We start from the raw sequence: 22118 nt of genomic DNA on the forward strand, positions 1-22118 counted from the left end.
ATCTTCCATCAATAGGCATGGAACATGGATCCACCTTTCTGTGACATTATTGGCACTACAGTAGGTCTGCAGTCAAGGGCCTGCAAGGTGATGTGAAGGCTGGCAGCCAATGCCACTTTCTAAGTGGTGGGAGGGAAGTTTGCATTTTTTTTTTTTACACATGTTGAATGTTAACTATATCTTCCAGGGAGGCTGCTGGTTAGTCCAAAACAATTGCCCACTCCAGTTAAACTCTTTATGGGTTACCTAGTGTGTACCAATTTATAACTTTCATACATGATCACACACGGTGAATGATGCGTCCGATGTGAGATGCACATTCAGAACAACCATAACAATGAGAAGGTATTTTGTCACTGTGGCAAAAAGCCTGATAAAAATGCTCATTTTGTTCATCTTGTGATCTATCTGGCACCACTCTCAGGCTGAGAATCAGTGACCGCAGTAGTGGCTTTTTCAGTTTCTATGATGTAAATAATAGTTATTCCTATTGCATAACTCAGTGGTACTCATTTTACCAGCCTCTGAAGGCTAAGGGGCGGAGTCAGTATGTAGGAACATTGAACCTGTTTCCTGTTGGATGCAAATTGATTTCCTGAATAGGCAGATTAGCCTACCTAGTTAACTTGCCAAGGAGTTGGGCAACCATCCAAAAAGTCTTGAGTACATATGGCACTTACAAATGTGTACCAGCAGCACCACAATTTGCCTTTCTCCATTTCTCTCTTGCCTCCATGTACCTTGTCTGTGTCTCCCATTTGCCACGCTATTTGTTCTCCATTCTCTTGCTGCTCATGTCTACATTTGTTCCGCTCTTGTGCCTCTGTCTATCACCATCAAAGCCCAGGTGTCGTCCTAGCCATTTTTTACTCTGATTTAACTTGGCTCCCTCCACGTGACCTCCTTTACTTCTCATTGCCTCGCTGATACCCCCACCACTGCTACCTCACTTCCACTAGCTCTTCGGGGTCATCTCATCATCTGCTCTTCCATACCACCTACCTATCTAATGTTATCCTACCTGTGCTCTATGCAGATCCTTGCCTGCTGTTGTCCCTGTTCATCGCAACTCGCAACTCACACCTACCACCTAACCTTAATATGACCTGTAACTCCCAGCCTGTGCCCCTGGCATCTCCTCATTGTGTGCCCTCTGTAACTCATTGCCCAGTACGCCCCTTGTGACTCCTGTGCTTCTATGCTTACATATCCACTCGGAAAATCACCCCTCGACCATGTTAAGTGCAACACGCGCTGAAGGAATTGTACCAATTTGTATTTTTTCTGACTGAAACATGCATGTCTGCTTGCCTTATTCTATGGTACATACTCTATGGTACTCTTCTCTGTGCGTGTTTTACTAAAGCGTGTTTTACTGTTGTCCTACTGAAGCTTGCTTTGCATCTGCCTATGTTGTAACTGTACTGTGTCTCTTACCAAAGCTTGAAAATACGATTCCAGTGCACACAATTCGAAATATTTTGCAATGTCAGGCCTTATTTAACAAACATTGGGTAGCTCATATTCTGGCTTTATCAACGCTTATTGGCAAAGACGCAATACGAGTAAGCTGACACCAGATAGCACTAGGCGCTGGGAGTGGGGAAAAGCAACGGGGATCACATCCTACACTGGAGAGGTGGGAAGAAACCCTGCATATAACAAAAATAAAGGAATTAGTTCCAGTGTGTGTTCAAAATACTTTTTTTAGTGTAGGTATCCTCAAAACGGCCTGGGCTTATTCGAGTCCTGATGGACAGGCATATTAGCAAATGCCAGAGGCCAGCGAATGATCCTAGCCAATGGCTGAAAAGGGCTGTCCAAAATCCCCTTTCTGTATGTAGTTGATGTATTTTCCATATTAGGTGGGTGTGTGGTTTGTCATTACATGAACTCTCATCAGACAGCTAAAACTGACTATTGTCGAGTCCAACAAAGGCTCCTGCATCCCCCATTGGAAGGCAATATATTCAAGAGTATGTTTTCAAGGGCAGTTTTTATCAGTGGTGGACCTTTTGTTATTGAATAAGTAAATGAATAAATAACCAAACATAGGGTGTGCGTTTTTATAAACATTTTAGAGAGTAATACTATACTTTCTTTTTGATTTGTTAGGATAGTTGTCTCCTTGCATCAGTTTTCCCTTTCCTTTAACAGCAATACTCAAACACAAACAGCAAAAAGTCTTTAGAAGATAACAGTGTTACTTTTCCGGTGTTTGACAAACATAAAGAAATGTCTGTCTGTACTCGTGTGCTTTCGTAACAGAAAATTATTTGAGACTAAAAGATTCGTATTTTTTGTTTATTTCAGCTTGCCTCCTTATTGGTTTCCGATTTCATGTTGTGCGGAATTCCGTGTAGAATTTGTGAATGGATGGAATTTCTGATTCTGGCTGGAGTCTCCACTATTAATTCTTGCAATAATTAGTTGCGCCCCTCGAATGCGGAATGACTATGCAGGCCCGGAATTACTGGGTGGGATTCACACACAGTTCCTGACTCTAGGGCGCTTAACACAGGCATTTACACCTGCACAAGTGGTAAATGCCAGCAAGGACTCTTGTGTGGTGGGGGAGATTGGCGCGGATTGTAGGAGGAAAGGGAAGCTATTTGGCTAGCACGGGTAATAGAACCATCTAAATCTGTGCCTTAATTGATGATCAGGTGTGTGCTCATGAACAATCCTGGGTTGCAATGCTGCTTTTTCCTAAATGACTCAGCCTCTAGAAACGTGGACCCTTGGCTGCACGTGTCAATGATCAGGTGTGTGCTCATGAACAATCCTGGGCTGCAATGCTGCTTTTTCCTAACTGACTCAGCCTCTAGAAACGTGGACCCTTGGCTGCACGTGTCAATGATCAGGTGTGTGCTCATGAACAATCCTGGGCTGCAATGCTGCTTTTTCCTAAATGACTCAGCCTCTAGAAACGTGGACCCTTGGCTGCACGTGTCAATGATCAGGTGTGTGCTCATGAACAATCCTGGGCTGCAATGCTGCTTTTTCCTAAATGACTCAGCCTCTAGAAACGTGGACCCTTGGCTGCACGTGTCAATGATCAGGTGTGTGCTCATGAACAATCCTGGGCTGCAATGCTGCTTTTTCCTAAATGACTCAGCCTCTAGAAACGTGGACCCTTGGCTGCACGTGTCAATGATCAGGTGTGTGCTCATGAACAATCCTGGGCTGCAATGCTGCTTTTTCCTAACTGACTCAGCCTCTAGAAACGTGGAACCTTGGCTGCACGTGTCAATAAGTATGTGTCGTGGAATAGAACGACAGTATTCCTAAAACTAATAGACATGACTTGAACTATATGCAACTATATGCTTATGGCCAGGACCATATGTTATATATAGATTTATTTATTTCACTTAAAAAAACCATAGGTTACAGGAACGTTATAGTTAGGTTCACGTTTTAAACTTACAGAACCAGAGGAATTCACCTGTTATAGGTAGAGTTATTACAATTACTGTAACTCGTGCCCTAAGGTAACTATAACTCGCGCCCTCGTTTTGCACTGCTAATTACCCCACAAATGATGGCACTCATGACACCTTTGTTAACATCATAGATAATATCAATATAATATTTGCAGTAAAATTTATGATGAAAAAACTGTGCATGGCAGGGGTGTGAGTAATAGTTAAATTAGGGCATGAGGTATGGTTACTTGAGGTAGCTCTAACTATAACAGGTGAGTTTTTAAATATATATATATATATATATATATAACACCTACTGGCAGTCGTCAGTAGGTAGTTCTAGTTAAAACCTAGTTTACATAGAAAAAGTATTTTTTGACTTCGATAAATCTTTGGCGCCGTTTGACGAAAGTTTCATTAAATGAAGGCCAGGCTCTGTGACCAACCCCCTATTAACACACAAACTTGAAAGAGAGAGAGAAAGTGAGAGCTAGAGAGAGACAGAGCGATTTAGGCTTTGATTAATTATGTACTTAGAATGAGATATTTTGAGACAAATTGAAAAGAAAATGTTTTTGTCAATCGACAAGTGAGATCACCTTTCAGTATGTAACTCAAATATTTATAGCTGAAAAGAAACTAAAGCAGGAAATGACCACAGACTCACTTAGACTAGAACTCTTAACCTTTACTGTGCACGTCTGAGACCTTAACCACTAGGCCAGTGGTGACTCCTTATTGTGCAGTGTCCAGACTTAGCTATGATATTCAAATCACAGATTTTGAGGGTAAAACGACTTCAATGTTCCATCACTAGAAATGTTTAATAATAAAAACACTAGGAAATAAACAGACACTCTGACAATGGATACTAGGAAGCATATTTGCATGCAGGGAAACAGATGAAAACTTCACTTTCTGCAAGTGAGAGCTATTTGACAGCTCTCACTTGCAGAAAGTGAAGTGTTTGATCTGACCTGGTGGGAGCTGTCAAAGCTCCCTCCAAGTCAGAGCAAACAGCTATGTCCCGGGGGAGGGCATCTCAGGACATAGCAGAAGCCGGCCTTTGGGGGGTGGGGATGGTAGTCTCCAGGTCCATCATTGGTTCCTCAAGGGGGTGCCGCGCGGCCCCCTTCCAATGTAAATAGCCCCGGGGAGGTAGTGGTCCCTGGGGCTCTGCAACAGACCCCCTATCCTTTTTTTAAATTAGCCCCGGGGTGGTGTTGTCCCTGGGGCTGCAGGGAGGGCAGGGTCTGGCAGTCTCCCCACATTAGATTTAGAAGATGTGCCCTGGGGAAATGGCGATGCCTGGGGCTGCAGGGGAGCCGGGTGCTCCCCCTGCATTAAATTGACAAGATGTGCCCCATGAAGGTGGCCATCCCCGTGGCTGCGGGGGGCAGGCCCCCTCGAATCAGATTTACAAGATGTGCCAGGGGAAGGTGGTGGTCCCCAGGGCTGCAGGGGGGCAGGCGCCCCCCCCTTGCATTATATTTACAAGATGTGCCCGGGGATGTGGTGGTGTGGTGCTCCCCGGGGCTGCAGGGGGGCTGAGCTACCCCCCACTCTCCGAGTTCATTAGCAATAGTGCCCCCGGGGAGGTGGCGCTTCCCAGAGCCTCGGGGGGCTATGTCCCCCCTCATTCGATTTATAAGATGTGCCCCAAAGAGATGGTGGTCCCCGGTGCTGCGGGGGGGCACATGGCCCCCCCCCTGCTTAACAGTAGAAGTTGTGCCCCAGGGAGGTGGCGGTCCCTGGGGCTGCAGAGGGGTGGAGCACCCCCGCATTCAAAACGTCAATGCCCCAGGGACCCCACCAGGACTAAAAATCATTTAAAACAAAAAAAAAAAAACGTCACTATTTTGCGTTTCATGGAGAAAAAAAAAACACCCATGGGCTGCTGCACTTGTTTTTTAGAAGCCCCTGGGTGGGCCGGATCCCGGGAGCTTCTTAAAAACAAGTGCGGCAGCCCATGCATGTTTTTTTTTTGTTTTTTTTTTACAATTCGCGAAATAGTGGCAACATCTTCTTTTTTTATTTTTTTAAAAAGTGATTTTTAACCCTGGTGGTGTCCCTCTGGTACCCCAGCACCAAAACTAAGGGGTGAGGGTGACTCTACCCTGGCCCCTTGTCTTATTTTTTTACTTTTTTTTACGTAACTCGGCTAAAGTCGAGTCCTAAATTGGCTGCCAACACTTCCTGGTTTTAAGTTTTGGCAGCCAATCAGAGCTATGAAACTCCGTGCAGACTTGTGGGGGAGGATCCATGGCCCTAGATATACAAATGTATTTTCCCTTTAATATCTCAAAAACTACTGAACAGGTGTACACCAAATAACCAAAAGCACAATCTGCAGAACAAAATCTAGCTTTCTGCCAAATTTGGTGTAACTCCGTTCAGCAGTTTGGGGTGTAGTCGTGTTCTAACTCCTAAGAGAATGAACATGGGAAACACACGTTTTTAATCCCCCTTTTTCTCGCCCCTCACTTGATGGAACACCCCAGTACTTCCCATGCACAACAAGAATCACTGGCACACTTTTTTGGGAAAGTTTCATGAAGATTCGTCAAACAATCGCAAAGATCTAGGCAAGTCAAAAACGCTTTTTCTATGGAAACATGGGCCTAACTATAACTACACTGAAGATTCCAAAGGTTTAGAGGGACATTATAATTAGGTTCAGATTTTACACACAAAAACCATAGAAATTCTGTATATCCTAGTGGTGCTGCCACTGTATTGTTAAGAACTAGTTTCTATAGAAAAAGCATTTTTTACTTGCCTACATCTTTAGCACCGGTGGATGAATCTTCACAACATTTTCCAAAAACACTGGACGCTCATATCAGCTGCTGTCTGGAATGTTTTGAGGTGATCCATCAAGGGGGGGGTTGAGTAAGAAGCAGGGGGGGTCTAAAACGTGTTTTCCACATGTTAATTCCCATAGGGACGCATTTTAACAGGTCTACAGCCCGAACAGCTGGATGGAATTACACCAAAGTTGGTAGAAAGGTAGCTCTTGGTCCAGAAAGCATCCTTTTTAGGGTCGAGCCTGCGTAGCATGTGCTTGCGCATGCGTATCGCTTGCGAGACACTGTAGTAGTTAGAAAAGGGCTCGGAGCCCCGCCCATGTCACATCAGTGTCTTACATTGGTTTGTGGGCTTGCCTTTTAAAATCAGCTTTCTTTGATTAGTGGAAGGCAAGCATACGTCATGCCTTTTCCGGTGGTTAGCCCTCCTCGAGTGCAGCGACCAAGTACTGAAAACATACGAGGCTCGCTGTTTTCCATCCGGTTTGTGGACTACTTTTTCTCTTTTTTTCGCAGCGCGGTCTCGCTTGTTTAGCAGCGTGATAGCGCTCAGTTTTTTTCCATTTAATGAGGCAAGAAAAGTCTGGTTGGGAGTTTATAACTGCTAATAGCTCTAACTCAGAGAAATGCAAGACCCGTTGCATTGCAAATGCTTGTTGTTATTTGGTGCAAATCCATTCAGTAGTTTTTGAAATACTAAAGAAAATTCTAATTTGTATATATGGACACAAAGGCTGTGCGAACTCTACTGTTCTCGTGCTGAGATCAGATTGCCTACCAACACTTCAACAAGGAACTTATTTATGCCCTGGGGACCACCACCTCCCTGGGGCAAAATGAGCAAACACTCTACTTCCAGTGTCAAAGTGCTCCCTCCCGCTGTGCGGCCCCCCTCCCCTACATAACATGGTTCTCCTTTTAAATTGCTAAGAGTATGCAAATGTGCAAATCCCCTGGAAGCTGCGCCCGCTTGGCCCCGCACCATCTACCTTAGTAATATGCATGTCTTCTCCACTTTTGCCAGGATAATGTACAGCTTCCTAAAAGGCCCCAATGCATTTACCAATGATTTTGATGACGAGCTCTTGATGGCGAGAAATATGAGAACATCTCCAGAAAACAAAGAAACACTTAATTCATATAGATAACAGGAAGGACCCTAGTTTGGTGGAGATTTACGCTTTGTAGACTCAGTGGCCTCCCTTTAGAAGGCTTCATGTTATCACAGAATTGTAGAGAAACAGGCAACATGAACAATCATTTTGCAAAATGCACACAAGGTCACTGGTGACATCTCCTTGTGCTCCATTACTCAGCTGTAGTGTAGAATAAATACTGGACCTTTACCCAAGGAGGCGGAAAGAACTCTGCTTGGGTAGATATTCCTTGCAAAGCTGTGGACTCTTGTTTGAATAAAGGGTAGGTGAGGTTGCTTTATGGCAGTCACTCACTCAGCTAATGACACACCCACATAGACACTGGCACACCCACTCACAGATGCACTCAAACACTCACTAAGACACTCATGCACCCACTCACAGACCCACTCAGAGACTCACACATACACTCAGACATTCACACACCCACTTATAGTCTCATGCACCCACTCACAGACTCACACACCTACTCACGGACCCACTCAAAGACTCACTGACCCACTCACAGACCCACTCAGACACACACACCCACTTAGTCTCATGCACCCATTCAAGGACTCACACACCTACTCACAGACCCACTCAGACTCACACAACCACTCACAGACCCACTCAAACTCACGCACCTACTCACAGACCCACTCAGACTCACAGACCCACTCACAGACCCACTCACATACCCACTCACAGACCCACTCACTCATACATCCACTCGCAGACTCACTCAGTCACATTCCCACTCAGACTCACTCAGACACTGATGCACCCATTCACAGACCCAGTCAGGGACTCACGTAATCACTCACAGACCCACTTAGACACTCATGCACTCACTCACAGACCCACTTAGACACTCATGCACTCACTCACAGACTACTCACTCTCACACACCCACTCACAGAGACACTCTCACACCCAGAAACACCCTCTTATACCTACTCTCACACCCACATAGACCCTCTCACACCCACTCTCAGGCCCAGAGACATCCTCTAACAGCTATTCTTACACCCAGAGAGACAGACCCTGTGGCCAACTCCCGCTGCACACAGTCATAGGCCATGCGCGGCGCGGGGTTGGGTGGTTGGTTGCAGGCCCTGCGGCAAATTCCCACCACGCACAGCCAAAGGCCGTGCCAGGCGGTGGTTTGATTAATGTATAGTAATGAAAATTACTTTACATTAAAAATGCCATAGAAATTCACTGAAAAAAACAAAGGTTACAAGGACGTTACAGTTAGGAAATAGAATTAAATGGTAATAATATATATATATATATATCACAGTCCTGTCACGTAAATCACCAGCCAGGACACTGACATTTCAATACTGTAAACACTTTTATTCCACTAAGCACACAATGTCAGCAATGACATGTTTTGGCCTACCATGCCTTGTTCACATTACAGGAAACAGTGCCACCCATGCACTTATACAGGGTGACGTATTCATGTTAACGGTAAACATAGAAGAAACATATTCTTAACTCCATTTTCCATGTACCTTAGTGCAAAAAGGGCTATACATTTCATACAAGTGAAAATTAAAAATACAAAATAATGAATTTAAACCTTCAATATTATGACTTCCCTTAATAAGTTCATTTTACAACTTATTTCACCTTTGATTAGGCATTCAATTCATAATTCATATTTAAACCTAGATCTAAAGCAATATCTCATCAGACTTTACCTTAAGTTTGGGCTAGTAACACGTCCCATCTCACTTCAATCAACACCCTGAAATTCCATCCAAGGAATTACTCACTCCTGTGCCATGACCCACACATTACCACTCAATGAGGTTATTGTTTAATCTAATTATTGCACTCATATGTATATGCACATTAATAAACCATATTCATGGCATCTGTATTCATGATAACACCTATAGAACATTTAAGTATTTCAGTAGATCAATTCTGTAAATCAGTTGGTACAAACAATCAAGCCCAAGTGGACTAACCAAAAATAAATCGATCTCCCCATACTTGAAAATTGTTGTTACTACACTAAACCAGTAATTCATTTGGAGCATCAAACTCTTCTACCACCCTTTCATTGTGGCCCAATCAAAGTTCCAACCTACTTCCTGTACTCCCACATCATATAGTTGGGGGGGGAGGGAGGGGTCGCTCCAGGACGATCCTGACACTTTCTTAACAACAGAGGCATCATCAGGGTTTATAAATGTGTGTATAACTCCTTGTCCACATTGAACCCATTCGGTCCTCAGAATCAAGCCTGACTATGCACATGGACTCTCTTCTCTTTATAGATATTATTCAATGTGTTTTATTGCAAGCTTCTGGCAGACAGATAAGGTTGAAGAGATTCTAGCAAGAATTATAACAGTGCATATCTTTTCCCCCAGATAGTTTTTTGAGTTGAAGTACAGAAATTCGACCTCATCAGTTCCTGTACTCAGGAACTAGCTGGTGGGTGAAGTTAAAGCCCTTCTCTTAGTTGTTCTCTGAAAGCTCTTTTTTTTATCACATAGGGTCTCCAATATCAAGCCAGACTTAAAAGGGGCTCTTAGAGGAGTATCTCTTGTTGTACAGCTTTCACACCTGTGAGTTCTTCTATCTTCTCTTGCTAAAACAAAAGTAAATTGCAGTAGTTCGCCTGTTGCAATACAAATCATCCTAGGTGTCACCCTGTTCTGGGTCTTGGACTTAAGGGACTGGCGTTATGATCTCAGCTTTTCTACTTGCCCTTATATTTTGTTCCTGGAAAAAAACACTTCATTGACTTATGTCTCACTTGCTGTTAGGACAGGTTAGGTGTATTTGTGTAGCATTTTACCACTATGTGTGTGGTCCTGCAACACTTTTGAAATGTGGTGCTCTTGTGATTCTAGTGTACTCTGTCAAAGAAGTCAGTTTACATTGGACGCAGTTGTATATCATACTGTTCAGAGGTGAGTCATATTGGATATTGACCCCTGAAGTTAAAATATCTACCAAAACTGAGTGTTGAGAAGGTCGCTAAATGTTGGCAAGACGTATTATGTAACTAAATGGAGACTTACTGGGGATCAGTAGTGTTCCACGGTGTGATAGGCTTCATCCCTCAACCAGATATTGCACTAGTTACGTTGGTGCAATTGCTCTAATCCTGTGCCACTGTTTAAATTATTTTCCCACTGTTGGCTGTAACAGTATCACCTTCCTTCTCCGAGAAAAGATATAGTGCAAAAGAAAACATTTATCTGTCATCATTCAATGCCTCCCAATCCTTGTGCTGTTTGTCTGCTTCCTGTAGATTGACCTTTCGACGCACCGGAAAGTCAGTGGGATTGTGACGCAAGGAGCAAAGGACTTCGGGACCATTCAGTACGTGGCGGCGTATAAAGTGGCGTACAGCGACAACGGCACCTCCTGGACCATATACCAAGACAGCAGAACCAAAATGGACAAGGTACGTATTGCATGTCATGGACCTGAGTGTTATCACTGCACCGCATTAAGTGGGTCCCTGCCAAGGGAAATGCACATATCTCTCATGAACAACAAAGGCAGCCAAAGCAAGTCCGTTCATGAATGGGCGCTCCTAAATCATTAACCTCCAGGAATTTGCTAACTAGTCAGGGATTTGACTTGTGCTCAAATCAGTGGCCCGCATCGGGTGTCAGCATTTATGTTGAGTTAACACAGCCACTTCAGGTTACATGCACTGTGTCAGACGGCTGACAGGGCCAGCTTCCCAGGACTGAGCACGTGCACTCTGTTTACACGGGGGGCAGGTAGATAAGCCAAGTATGTGACTCAAACAAATGAAAGACGTGGGGGCGGGCACTTGCCTTTGTCTTCGCCGGAAGCACGAAGGTGCAACCAAAGAGTGCAGTCATAAGTGATAAACCAGTGCTAGGTTATTATCCAAAATGCAGGTAAATGATCTCCGCGGGGTCTGTGTGATGGGAGTTCACGACCCCTTTTAGCAAACAGGCTCACTACTAATTTATGCTTCACAACCTCTGCCTACATTACACGCACGAAACGGGCTCATCAAAACGTTGAGCTTATGGCAGCTTTACAAAGCGGTAGGTATACGGGTGTGGATTTAGCAATAGTCCTCCTGCTTAAAGCAGGGGATCAGACCTCCCCCAAAACAATACATCTGTGCCGGACACTAGTGAAGGACATTAGTGCTGACTTTTAGTGAACCATGGGAGCTAGTGCTTGCACTGGTGCAATGGTGTTACAATACCCCTGTCACGAGGATACAAATGTAGTGTGCATCTGTGAGTCGTATTAGTTTAATTATATATGTATTGATTATTAAAGCCTGAGCATGCCCTGCTTTTAAGTAGGTATGGTGAACCTATTCACCAGAAACATGAAGACCCAGTATGTTGGGGTTGATTCAAAACCTGTGCACCCCACCTGAGCTTTATCTTCTGAAGGTCTATTTAATGAAGGTCTGTCAAGGATGGCGTTCACTGCCCAGTAGTACTGAAGTCTGTTTATATTTTATCCCTGTTGGGAGAGCAACCTTCTCAGTGGCTTTATACCTTTTTTTAATATCCGTGTAATGACCTGCAGAGGAAGGTAGACCTCCATATTGGTATAGTCTGTGTTTTTTAAAGTCTGACTGAGGAGCACTGCTGCCATTGTTAAAATTCCACGTCCCTCTTATAAAGCATGTAGTAGACACAGTCCTTTTACAATGATTACAGTCCTATTCATATCTGACTGTTAACCTTTTGTCAGGCCTACAGGCCTGCGGTCATGATAAAAGGACTGCAGGCTACTTTATGCTCTATGGAAGAGACCTGGAAGCTCTACAATGTCAACAGCAATTGCAAACTATCTTTAAAGTAAGAAACATTTGTTTTTAACATTGCTGCCCTGTTGGGGCCTACTCCCCACAGAAGGCCATTACACATATATAAGACATGGTGCACAGCCCTTTGGTGGCCTCAATTTCACACCAGGGTTATTTTAGGGCAGAGGTCTTCAAACTGGGGGGCGGGCCCCCCTAGGGGGGCCTCAAGTGATCCCAGGGGGGCGCCAAACGCTGGCCAAAAGAAATATTATACAGATAACAGCCCTTTGTTTTAAGCAGAATCATGTTATTGCAGTTTTAAAAAGGTAACCGTACTTAACTGCAATGTTTAAATAGGTTTAGACATATTTAAACATTGCCATCTTCCTAAAATAATTGTGAAAAATTCTGAGGGGGGCCCAAAGATTTTTATTTTTCAACTGGGGGGGCACGGCATTAAAAAGTTTGAAGACCACTGTTTAGGGGGACAGGACAGCTGAACGTTTGTAGGAGGACCCCAGTGTCATGATCAGTTTGTGGAGGAATACGAGATTCTCCATAAATCCACAAATATTTGTCGGCTCCTGATTTGTTTTATAGGATTTTCCACAAGTATCCATGGGTAACTGAAATTAACAATTGTCCAGGATTACTACCAGGGGTTTTCCAATTCACATCGTAGTAACCAGTGCTTGGAAAGGAAACTTTTCTGCCCAAGATAGAACCAGATGTCTGCAGAGAACCTGGAACATAACTGAAAGAGCAGGCCCTTCAAATTCAGTGTGTTTACCTACTAAATCACAGATCATCTGCTGATTGAGTGTATGTCCACCCTTAAAGTTATAGAGGTTTAATATGAGAATATTTCCTATTTACAATCCTTATCCTTTACATCAGTGATATATTCATATTATCAGAGTTAGAGGTGTCTGAGAAGATGAGCATGCATTTTGTGTGTGCAAAATTACTTGCAAGCATATTGAGGATTTTGTTGCTCCATACAAATGGTTGTTCTCCCACCTTCCCAAATGCAATTGCTTTGTGCCGCAGAATCATCTTTGTATCCATTTTTCTGGAGTGTGTGTAGGCTTTGTTTTGTAATGATGTTTTAATGACGTTGAAATATTGCATTTGTTTGGATGTTGCCGGTAAAAATATTTTCTTGCCTAAGCTTTCTTTCTAATGCGAGTAGGGATTGGTTGTTGAGTGATGCTGAACTCATTGTTAATGGTGTCTCTTTTTTTTATTTCTTGGCCCTTTCCTTTCTCTTCATCTGCAGATCTTCCCTGGAAACAATGATAACAACTCACATAAGAAAAACATTTTTGACCCGCCATTCTATGCCCGCTATATCCGCATACTGCCACACTCTTGGCATGAGCGCATTACTCTGCGTGTGGAGCTGCTGGGTTGTGATGAATAGTCTCCTGCCAGTAAGGGGCGAAAAGAGGATGGAAGGACTGCACAGATTAAACCATCTTCCATACCACAATGTCATCCCCAGTCCTATGACCATAATCAAAGCTGCTGTAACATCACTGTCTCCATGCAATTAATCTGCCGTTGATATAGTGGGGAAGCTTACCATTCCAGAGTATTGTATCAGATGGGAGGGGTGGGGCTTTAAAGCTGGGAGCATGTAGAAATATTTTAAGATTATTGATGGTGCGTACTAGATAATTTGAATCTATGAATTCAGATGAGTTTTTTTCTGAAGACGTTCCATGGGTCTGAAAGCTCTGGAATAAAACTGTGTACAATGCTGCAGGGAGGCTTACTGATTCCACACTATATATTGAGCATAATGTTATACTATTGAACTTTCACCGTTGGGCGCTACTAGCTGGATCTATGCGGATCAGCAACAAGAGTTATTTATTGAATGCTGGAGAATGGTAGTAGAAAGTGACATCGTAACTGGTTTTAGCTTTGATAGAAATTATGTTTTAGCTTATGGTCATAGATGTTTTTTGTGGAATGCTGAAGAAAAGTAACATAGCCACCTTCTTAAGTTTAATACTATCTTCAAAATATGATGCAAGTTGTCCAACAGTTTCAGTCTCTACCTCCCCCCGCCAGCCATGATGGGCCTCAGCCCCATGGGATCGATAACTTATTTTATACATAGTAGAATTTGCTTTCTCCTAGTTTCCCTCTTGCATCCAATCCCTACCTTAAATACCGAACAGAATGAACTGGCTGACAGCTCCAGAGCTCTTGGCACAGCTGAAACAGATAAGGGACTGAATTAAGGCCCTTCATTATGATTTCAAGTTCGGGCCATAAAATATTTTAAATATATTTTTTCATGGCATTCTACTAGCCGCATGCACACACCTGCACACACATAGATACTAGCACCACATAACCCCCACACACACATACACCTCAATGCCATGCACTCCAGATCTCTCGTGCAGTTTCTAGTTGTGGGCAGAACTCATCCCATCATTGTGTAGGGGCCAAGTGTATATTGGGAGTTCTGGTCATGTATGTTGTGGATCCGTAGTGGAGTTGCTTGTTGTTTATTGTTTCTTAGATAGTTTATTGCCCAGACTTGCAGTGCTCTCAGTTTCAGTGCTTTCAGGAGGGTGATCAAGTTTGCTTATAGCTTACTGAACAGATAGTCCTAATAACATGACATTTGCAATCTGCATATCCAAAGCTTTTATATATTAATTTTAACAGCAATCAATTCAAAGAGGTGGTCATGTTATAATTATTTAAAGTAGGAATTGGTGAGCCAGCCTTGCCATGCCTAGGAGCTGGGACCTTGAGATTTACAGCATTTGGACATATTGCACAAACTAGCGCATTCACCTCAACAGTTTGGATTTTGAAAATTATTCCGAAAGTATTATTCTGCATTAAACGATGAGACAACAAATGGATTAAAAACTACCATTGACTGTTCTCTGTTAAAGCTTGACCTCCTTGTGGTAATGGAAATCACGTTGGTCATGTATGTCAGTGGCCACATTTATGGAATGGGACTGCGGCGTGAAGAGTTGGAAACTGCAGCAAAATTTTTGTTGGTTTGTGCTAACTGTATTTTGTGGTAACAGAACAAAACGCCGAGCAGCTGAGGCTGGGGACAAGTGTGAGTTGAAGAGATAAGAAAGTCTCGGAATTGTCTGTTTACATATTTTTGTTTTCCTAGATGCATTAATGCTGTGCTTCATTGTATACATTATTTACCCTTCACATTTAAATCATCCTAACTACAAACAGTTAAGAACACATTTTAAACAGTAATGTAATTAATGGAATTTTGTAAGTGTATCAATTTATATTTAGTCAAGTTTTATTATTTAATCAAGGATCACTTCCTACTCTAAAACCACATACACTTTATTATTTTAATGATAAGTTTCACTGGAAAAGTTTAGCAAATTCATAAGGAATGGGTGGTGCAATCAGTCAGAAGGGCCCTGGGTTGCAAGCACACAGCTCGTCAGATGGACTCAGAGAGTTAAAACTAGGTAGGCGATCTGCGGCCTGGCCAAAGGGCAATGGTGCTTAGGGAGTATGGGGCAGAATGGTATTAAAGCTTGGCTTTGATCTTTTAAATCACTAATGGTTACAGGTTTTCTGGGTTAGGGGATGTTCACTGAGTCAAGCTGGCTAATTACTTATGGTCAGAGAAGCTGCCCAACTGTTTGCTTCTTTATATAATTAAGTTCTTTTTAGGAACTCTGTTCCTTTAGCAGTCTGCACTGCGCAAGGTGAGGCAAGATGGGTGGCAAGGACAGGGCAGAGTTCAGGGAAAGATATTTGCAGGGCACAACTACATCTAGAATTGATAGAGTCCGGAAACCCTGTCCAGATCCGCCACCCACCAGCTCAACTGAATCAGTGGCAAGTTACTACACTGATAATTTTGCCGTGTGTAACTGGTCATGTTATTTTACAACAATAATCCCTAAATATAATATACATAAAACAAACATACAAACTGTAGATGATTCCTATAAGGAAACACAAATTCATATATTACAATCCTGTTAGCTAATAATCAAAATATATCACACTTATGGAAAATGAATGTTTGGATATTGATGGAATGATGAATAATATATACATTTTATTTACTTTAGTTATTCCCTGGAACTGCCACAACACAAAGGTCTGAATTCCCTTCATTCCACTCGGACCACACAGGTGAAACCATCTGTATCCCTGAAGGGCAGTCCCAACTCTCTGCGCTACTGGCCACCTCACATGGTCTCGCCTCTCTCCCCCCCACTCCACCCTCCCCCAAACCAGGATGCCAAAGGGTGCCACACAGTGTGAGACTAGGGGCTACAGCTGCTTACCGTAGACTGGTAAACTGTGAGGCTATGCCCCAAGCTGGTGTGAATGCCCTTGCAGAATGAGAATTGCTGCCCTTCCCCTCAGTGCTGTCCTAATAAGTATTAGATGGAGAGTCCATATGTCCTAGAAATTATTAAGTGTTGCATGTAGCTATTCCCCAGCATCTCCTCAAATTTACAAAGTCCTAACTATGCCAAGCTTAGGGGGCTGGGTGAGTAAAATCTCATGAAGTTATGAAATATATGACTGCGCCTTCGCTCGGTCCCTATGTTGCTATGGCCTGCTCAAAAGGAGGAGTGCAGGTCACTGTATGCTCTATAGGCCATCCCAACTTTGGGAACAGAAGTGACTCTCAAAAACTGTCAATGGCTTCCTGTCCCCTATCCTGCAACTCATGAGATAGGGGCAAAGAAGTCTGTCGTATATTGCCCATAGCCTCCCCTGTCTTGTACCAAAGGGTCGAGATCAGGGGAGGAGGCAATGATCTGAAGGAGCCCTAGGCCCTATCACCGCACACTGTTAGGGTGTGCACTCTGTAGAATGTGAAAGACAAGTGTTGAATTAGTTTTAAGATGGGGAAGGCAGCGGAAAGTCATTTGAGCTCAAATATTTTAGCAACAGAATTTTGTATGCTTGCCCAGCATTAAATGTATTTACCGTTGGCCCATAAAACTGCACAAATTTCACATATCTGTGAAAATCTAATTACTGAAGTAATTTAGGAGGAAGAAAGTGTTGACTAATTGTTTGTGGATTTGGCTGCAATCCAGCTTTGGTCAACAGTTAATGAGAGGCAAATGTCCAGAGACAGCACAAATCTTGTACCGTCATCTTCTCTTAAAAAGTGAGAAATTGTGCATGATTGAAGATAAAATATATGTGATGCATTAATAAGAGGCTGGCCATCAGTATGTACAGGCAGCTTCAGAATCAGGGCGAATGTGTGTGCTAAAATAGATGGAATGAAGAGCTAATGACTTGAACAGTTGTGTCCCTTATGCCAGAAACTGCTAGAGATGGGAATATTGGAAGTCCAAAAAATCGATGTTTTTATGCCCCACCTATTTTCATTGTGTTCGTTATGCTGTTGAAAAATGTTCATACAAACACCATTTTCAGTTAGTGCAACACAAAGCACAAACATAGCTTTGTAACTTATTGTAGAAGGCGAAATGAGTTGGTGGTTTAAATGCATTTTGAGGTATTTCCAGTTTGCTTCTAATGTAAGAGGAATCTTTGAATGCCCACAGCTTATGCTATTTAAGTTGGATCCGCTTGAAGGCCTAATACATTTTCAGTCAAAAATAGTTAATTTCAAAATCATCGGTTGTTAAGCATGTATGCAGCCTTACAAAACCCTAAATGAAGGCTGGTGGGATCCTGTTACTAACATGGAACAAACTTGCAAATGCATTCTTCTAAACATGAGTCTATTCAGTTACTGTTAATAAAGAGATGAGAGATGTACTTGCTGAAAGGAATATATGCTGGCACGGGTATAGAAAATCTGCATCTGATTTTAAAAGTGATATTTTTATGTACAGTTAATTTGGGTTATTTCACCATTTGTTTGTAGATTAACAACCCCTCTTTTTTCATCTGCATCCAAACTTCCCTATCATGGGACTTCTTCAGTGGGTCGCCTTAAACAATGCGTCAAACGCCCATCGTATGAGAATGAGTGCTATGCGGTGCGCTCTGCAGAGTTGGCAAAGTCGGTTGTTTTAATGTAGAAGGAAAGAAAACATTGATATCTCTGTTAGACACTACCAGATGCAAAAGTGGTTGGGCTGTGTATCTGAGGAGATACAAACATTTGCTGCTATGATTTACATTTGATGGTGCTATGAAGACTGAAAAGGTAGGCAACGCCGCATGTGATCTGAATAAGACAAAGTAAAAGAATAATATCAAAATACAACTCAGTGACCTTAGCCAAATCACCAAATAATGCTAATCCCTGGAAACCATCCCAGATTCATACACCAACTTCTTTGGAAAAATATGTTAGGTTTAGTTACCTAGCATTGTGAACATTGGTAAATAGACTCCTCCTTTCAGCATTCAGTGAGTCTTTTCCTACAGTGGGAGTGTTTTCTTGCATTGTGATTAGACTGCGTAAATTGTATGTAAGGTGTCTTGATGCACTTGATTTGAAAGCATTAAGAACTTCAGGCGAGTGAGAAAGAAAACATCATTACTGATGAAGTCGTAATAAGCAGAGTTTCAACTTGACAACTAACTATCTGGGAGAGTGAAGTCGTCCCTGGGGTGGCCGTACATTACAGTGCTGCACAAAAAGCCAAGTATGACATCAGTAGATACAGCTGGCGTCACCACAGCCTCTAATGCTCACTGGGGCATGAATCTCACAAAGGCTCACTGAATTCGGATTTATTGTGCTATCGGAAGACGAAGAGTCTAAGAATGAATGTAGTTTGAGGAAGCACCTAAATAACTCTGTTGTAACCTTAGGGTTTTGGGATTGCCAAGGGGACTGTCCGGATGAACTCTTTATCTAACGAGTGCAGTCTGCCTTGCAGGACAGCAATAGACAGGTTTAACACACCCATTGGGTCATGTGGGGAATAATTCCAAGATTATATAGATTAGGCAACATATGTTGTATTTGGCGGGAAACGAGAAATGCACAAGGTCAGCAGAAAAAAACAAACTATTTTATGGGTCCGGAGGCTTGGACTGAAGAGGCTGGGAGTTTCCTTTATTTCACTCTGTAAGTAGTGAATGAACCTTGGGGAAAGGGAGGGCCGCGAAGGAACAGCTGTTCAGCAGTATGGAAGGAGTCCCAGAAGGCGCATTAACACCTGAAGTTCGCGTTCCCCAGACCCGGGGTCAGGGCATCAGCTGGGCCGGCGGCAGAAAGCCACCTGTGGAATCTGGTCGGAGAAACGTGCGGCTCAGATTTGTTTCATGTCCTAGGCGATACTGCTATTTTGAGTCGAGCAGAGTTGCTTGGCAACTGCAGAAAACTTAATCTGCCCCAAGGAGGCACCCCACAGCATTTCGAGAGTTTCGTGTGCATTATGGACATAAGAATTTGCGGTCGGGATCCGTTCCTTTCTAAACTATCCTTGCGCCATGGTAACGCGAGGCGCTCCAAGCATGGCCATGTTTTGGAGACATATACCTTCCATTTCTAAAGTCAGGGCACAATAAGAAGGGGGAAAGATAGACGGATATAATGTGAGACACGATTTCTCCCTTTATGCCTCAAACTTGCAGCATACTTTTGTGAGCTTAGTACTACTTCTCGGCAGCGTGTGTATGTTTCTGTATCCTCCAGAGCTTTGCCAGTGAATGTGTAAGAAGAAAAGGGAGGCGGTGGAGGGGGCTCCAACCAAGGACGGACTGGGACGAAAAAATAGTCCTGGGCACAGAATAAAAGTGGCCCCCCGTTAGTGAATCTGATATCTAAAAAAAAAAGTGGAACATATTTGCAAATCAACCCAATTTGGAACTTGTAAAGATTGGCTGTATGGTTATTGTGCAAGACGGTATCGGGGACGTCATGCATTTGTGTTTGCTGTCAGTGATGCTTGTAGTAAGGTCCGATAAATCAACAGTAAAAACCGGTACACTGATGTGTCTGGCCAACCCGTTGGGCATTGCCTGATTGCCCTTTAGGCCAGTCAGAGCAAGGCCCCAACCCTTCAGGGGCACCGTCAACCACCATGCCCTTCCTCCCCATTTAGCCAAGGGCTAATGAATATCTGTGAAAGAGGAGAGTCTAAGTCCCCCCTCATCACTTTCTGCAAGGGTGTGCGGGGCATCATTTTGCGTTATGCAGCTGGGCTGGTCGACCCCAGTAGCGAAACTTAGTTCATTCTACTGAACATCTTGAGCAGCATGTTTGCCTCCAGCTCATATATTAAAAGAAATAAAGGTGTTTTAATGAAGTATTTCACTGTCATGGTAATATTTGCTTTTTAATTCAGACTGACCGCATTCTATCTAACACGCACCTTGGTGATGCCACCAGAATAATCCCTTTTGTGTGGATTGAGAGACGTTAATGAGATGTCCTGAGCAGGTCCTGCACCTTGCTCTCCTCGCTGCCACTCGCTCGGTGCTTAGCCTTTTCCTTTTGGTACTACCCTCTATTGTTTTCTCCTTTCATTGCTTGTCTAGTGTTGGTCTGTGTTTGTTCTTTCTCGCTCCTTTCTGCCAGGTTGTCCAGTGTTTTTGTCCATTTGTTAGTCTCTGTTCCTTCTAGCTCCTTTCTGGCCATTCGTGCTTCGAGGCCCCCGCCCCCTGTTCCAGCTATTTTGTCATCCTGCTCCTTTCACCCACCCTCCTCCCACTGATCTGACCCTTCCCAGAACTTACTTATTGGTAGGTACTTGCTCAGTGTTGAGTCTTTTCCTCTTGGTTCTACCATCTGTTGTTTTCTCCATTCATTGCTAGTCTAGTGTCGGTCTCTGTTTTTCGTCTCACTCCTTTCTGTCTGTTTGTTTAATGCTCTTGTCTAGTGTTCTTATCGATTTGTTGGTTTCTGTTTGTTCTTTCTCACTCCTTTCTGCCCGGTTGTCTAGTGCTTTGGTCTAGTGTTTTTTTCTATTTGTTGGTCTCTGTTTGTTCTTTCTTGCTCCTTTCTATCCATGCGGCCACCCAGCCCCCGCCACCTTTTCCCGCTGTTTTGCCATCCCGTTCCTTTCACACGCCCTCCTTCCACTGCACCCCACCCCTCCCAGAACCTACTTATGGCGGTTCCTGTGCGACTGCACCACCGGCATGCTGAAGGCACACCGAAGGCAAGCCTGTCTGTGTCCATCCGCTCCTAGACTGCACCCAGCACCAGGAACCCTGGCTCATCCACCACACATTACTCCGCCTCTGAATTTATGGACCTGGCACCCAGGAACAAAGACAACAACTGCTGCACCGTCTCCCACCGGAACACGGACGGACCCTTTGTATGTTGCTGGTGCCGCTTCACTTGCCTCACGGGGACCATCACCTGCCCATCACTGCCAGCCGCCAATCCTATGAAATGATCACACTGCCTACAAATCAACGCAAGATCCCTGTGCAAACACACCACAAAATTATGGGACACTGTAACCACCCTCAGCCCAGACCTGATGTTCATCACAAGACTTGGCTCACTCCCTCCTCGACCCCAGATATCGCCTGCACCACCCCGGAAGGATACAAACATATTCACAAAGACTACCAAAACAAGCATGGGGGAGGTATCAACATAATTCACAAGGACAGCCTCTCGTGCACCACCTTTGAGGAAGAGTCGTCCTACTTCATGGAATACCTAAACTTTCTCATCAAAATCGATGCCAGGACCACCATCAGGGGGACCCTTGCGTACAAATCCCAGCACTCCGCCCACCTTCTCACCATCGACTCAACAGGCTACATAATCCTAGGAGACCTCAATTTCCACTTGAACGATCCCCTCGACCACAACTCCACCAACCTCTTGGATAACCTCAGCAACATGGGACCCAGACAACTAGACACCAGCCCTACCAACACCTCAGGTGACATCCTTACCCCATTTTTGCAGCCAGCAACAAAGTCAAGTTCTTCCACACTCCGGAACTCATGTGGGCCGACCACCACCTGGTGCACTTCTCCATATCCTACAGACCAGAGCACTCCACCACCCCAC

At 43.7% G+C, this 22118-nt stretch overlaps 1 protein-coding gene across 2 annotated transcripts in view; it reads left to right on the top strand.

Moving 5' to 3' along the window:
• MFGE8 (milk fat globule EGF and factor V/VIII domain containing) overlaps positions 1–17938 on the top strand; it is a 205150-nt gene extending 187212 nt beyond the window's left edge. For both annotated transcript variants that reach the window (XM_069222710.1, XM_069222709.1), the window contains exons 9-10: positions 10655–10810; positions 13437–17938. In XM_069222710.1, the coding sequence (XP_069078811.1) occupies positions 10655–10810; positions 13437–13580 (300 nt within the window). In that variant the 3' untranslated portion in view covers positions 13581–17938. The remainder of the gene's footprint in view (positions 1–10654; positions 10811–13436) is intronic.
• The last annotated feature ends 4180 nt before the right edge of the window (positions 17939–22118 follow it).

The sequence above is a fragment of the Pleurodeles waltl genome, chromosome 3_1, assembly GCF_031143425.1.
Source record: "Pleurodeles waltl isolate 20211129_DDA chromosome 3_1, aPleWal1.hap1.20221129, whole genome shotgun sequence".
Taxonomy (NCBI): domain Eukaryota; kingdom Metazoa; phylum Chordata; class Amphibia; order Caudata; family Salamandridae; genus Pleurodeles; species Pleurodeles waltl.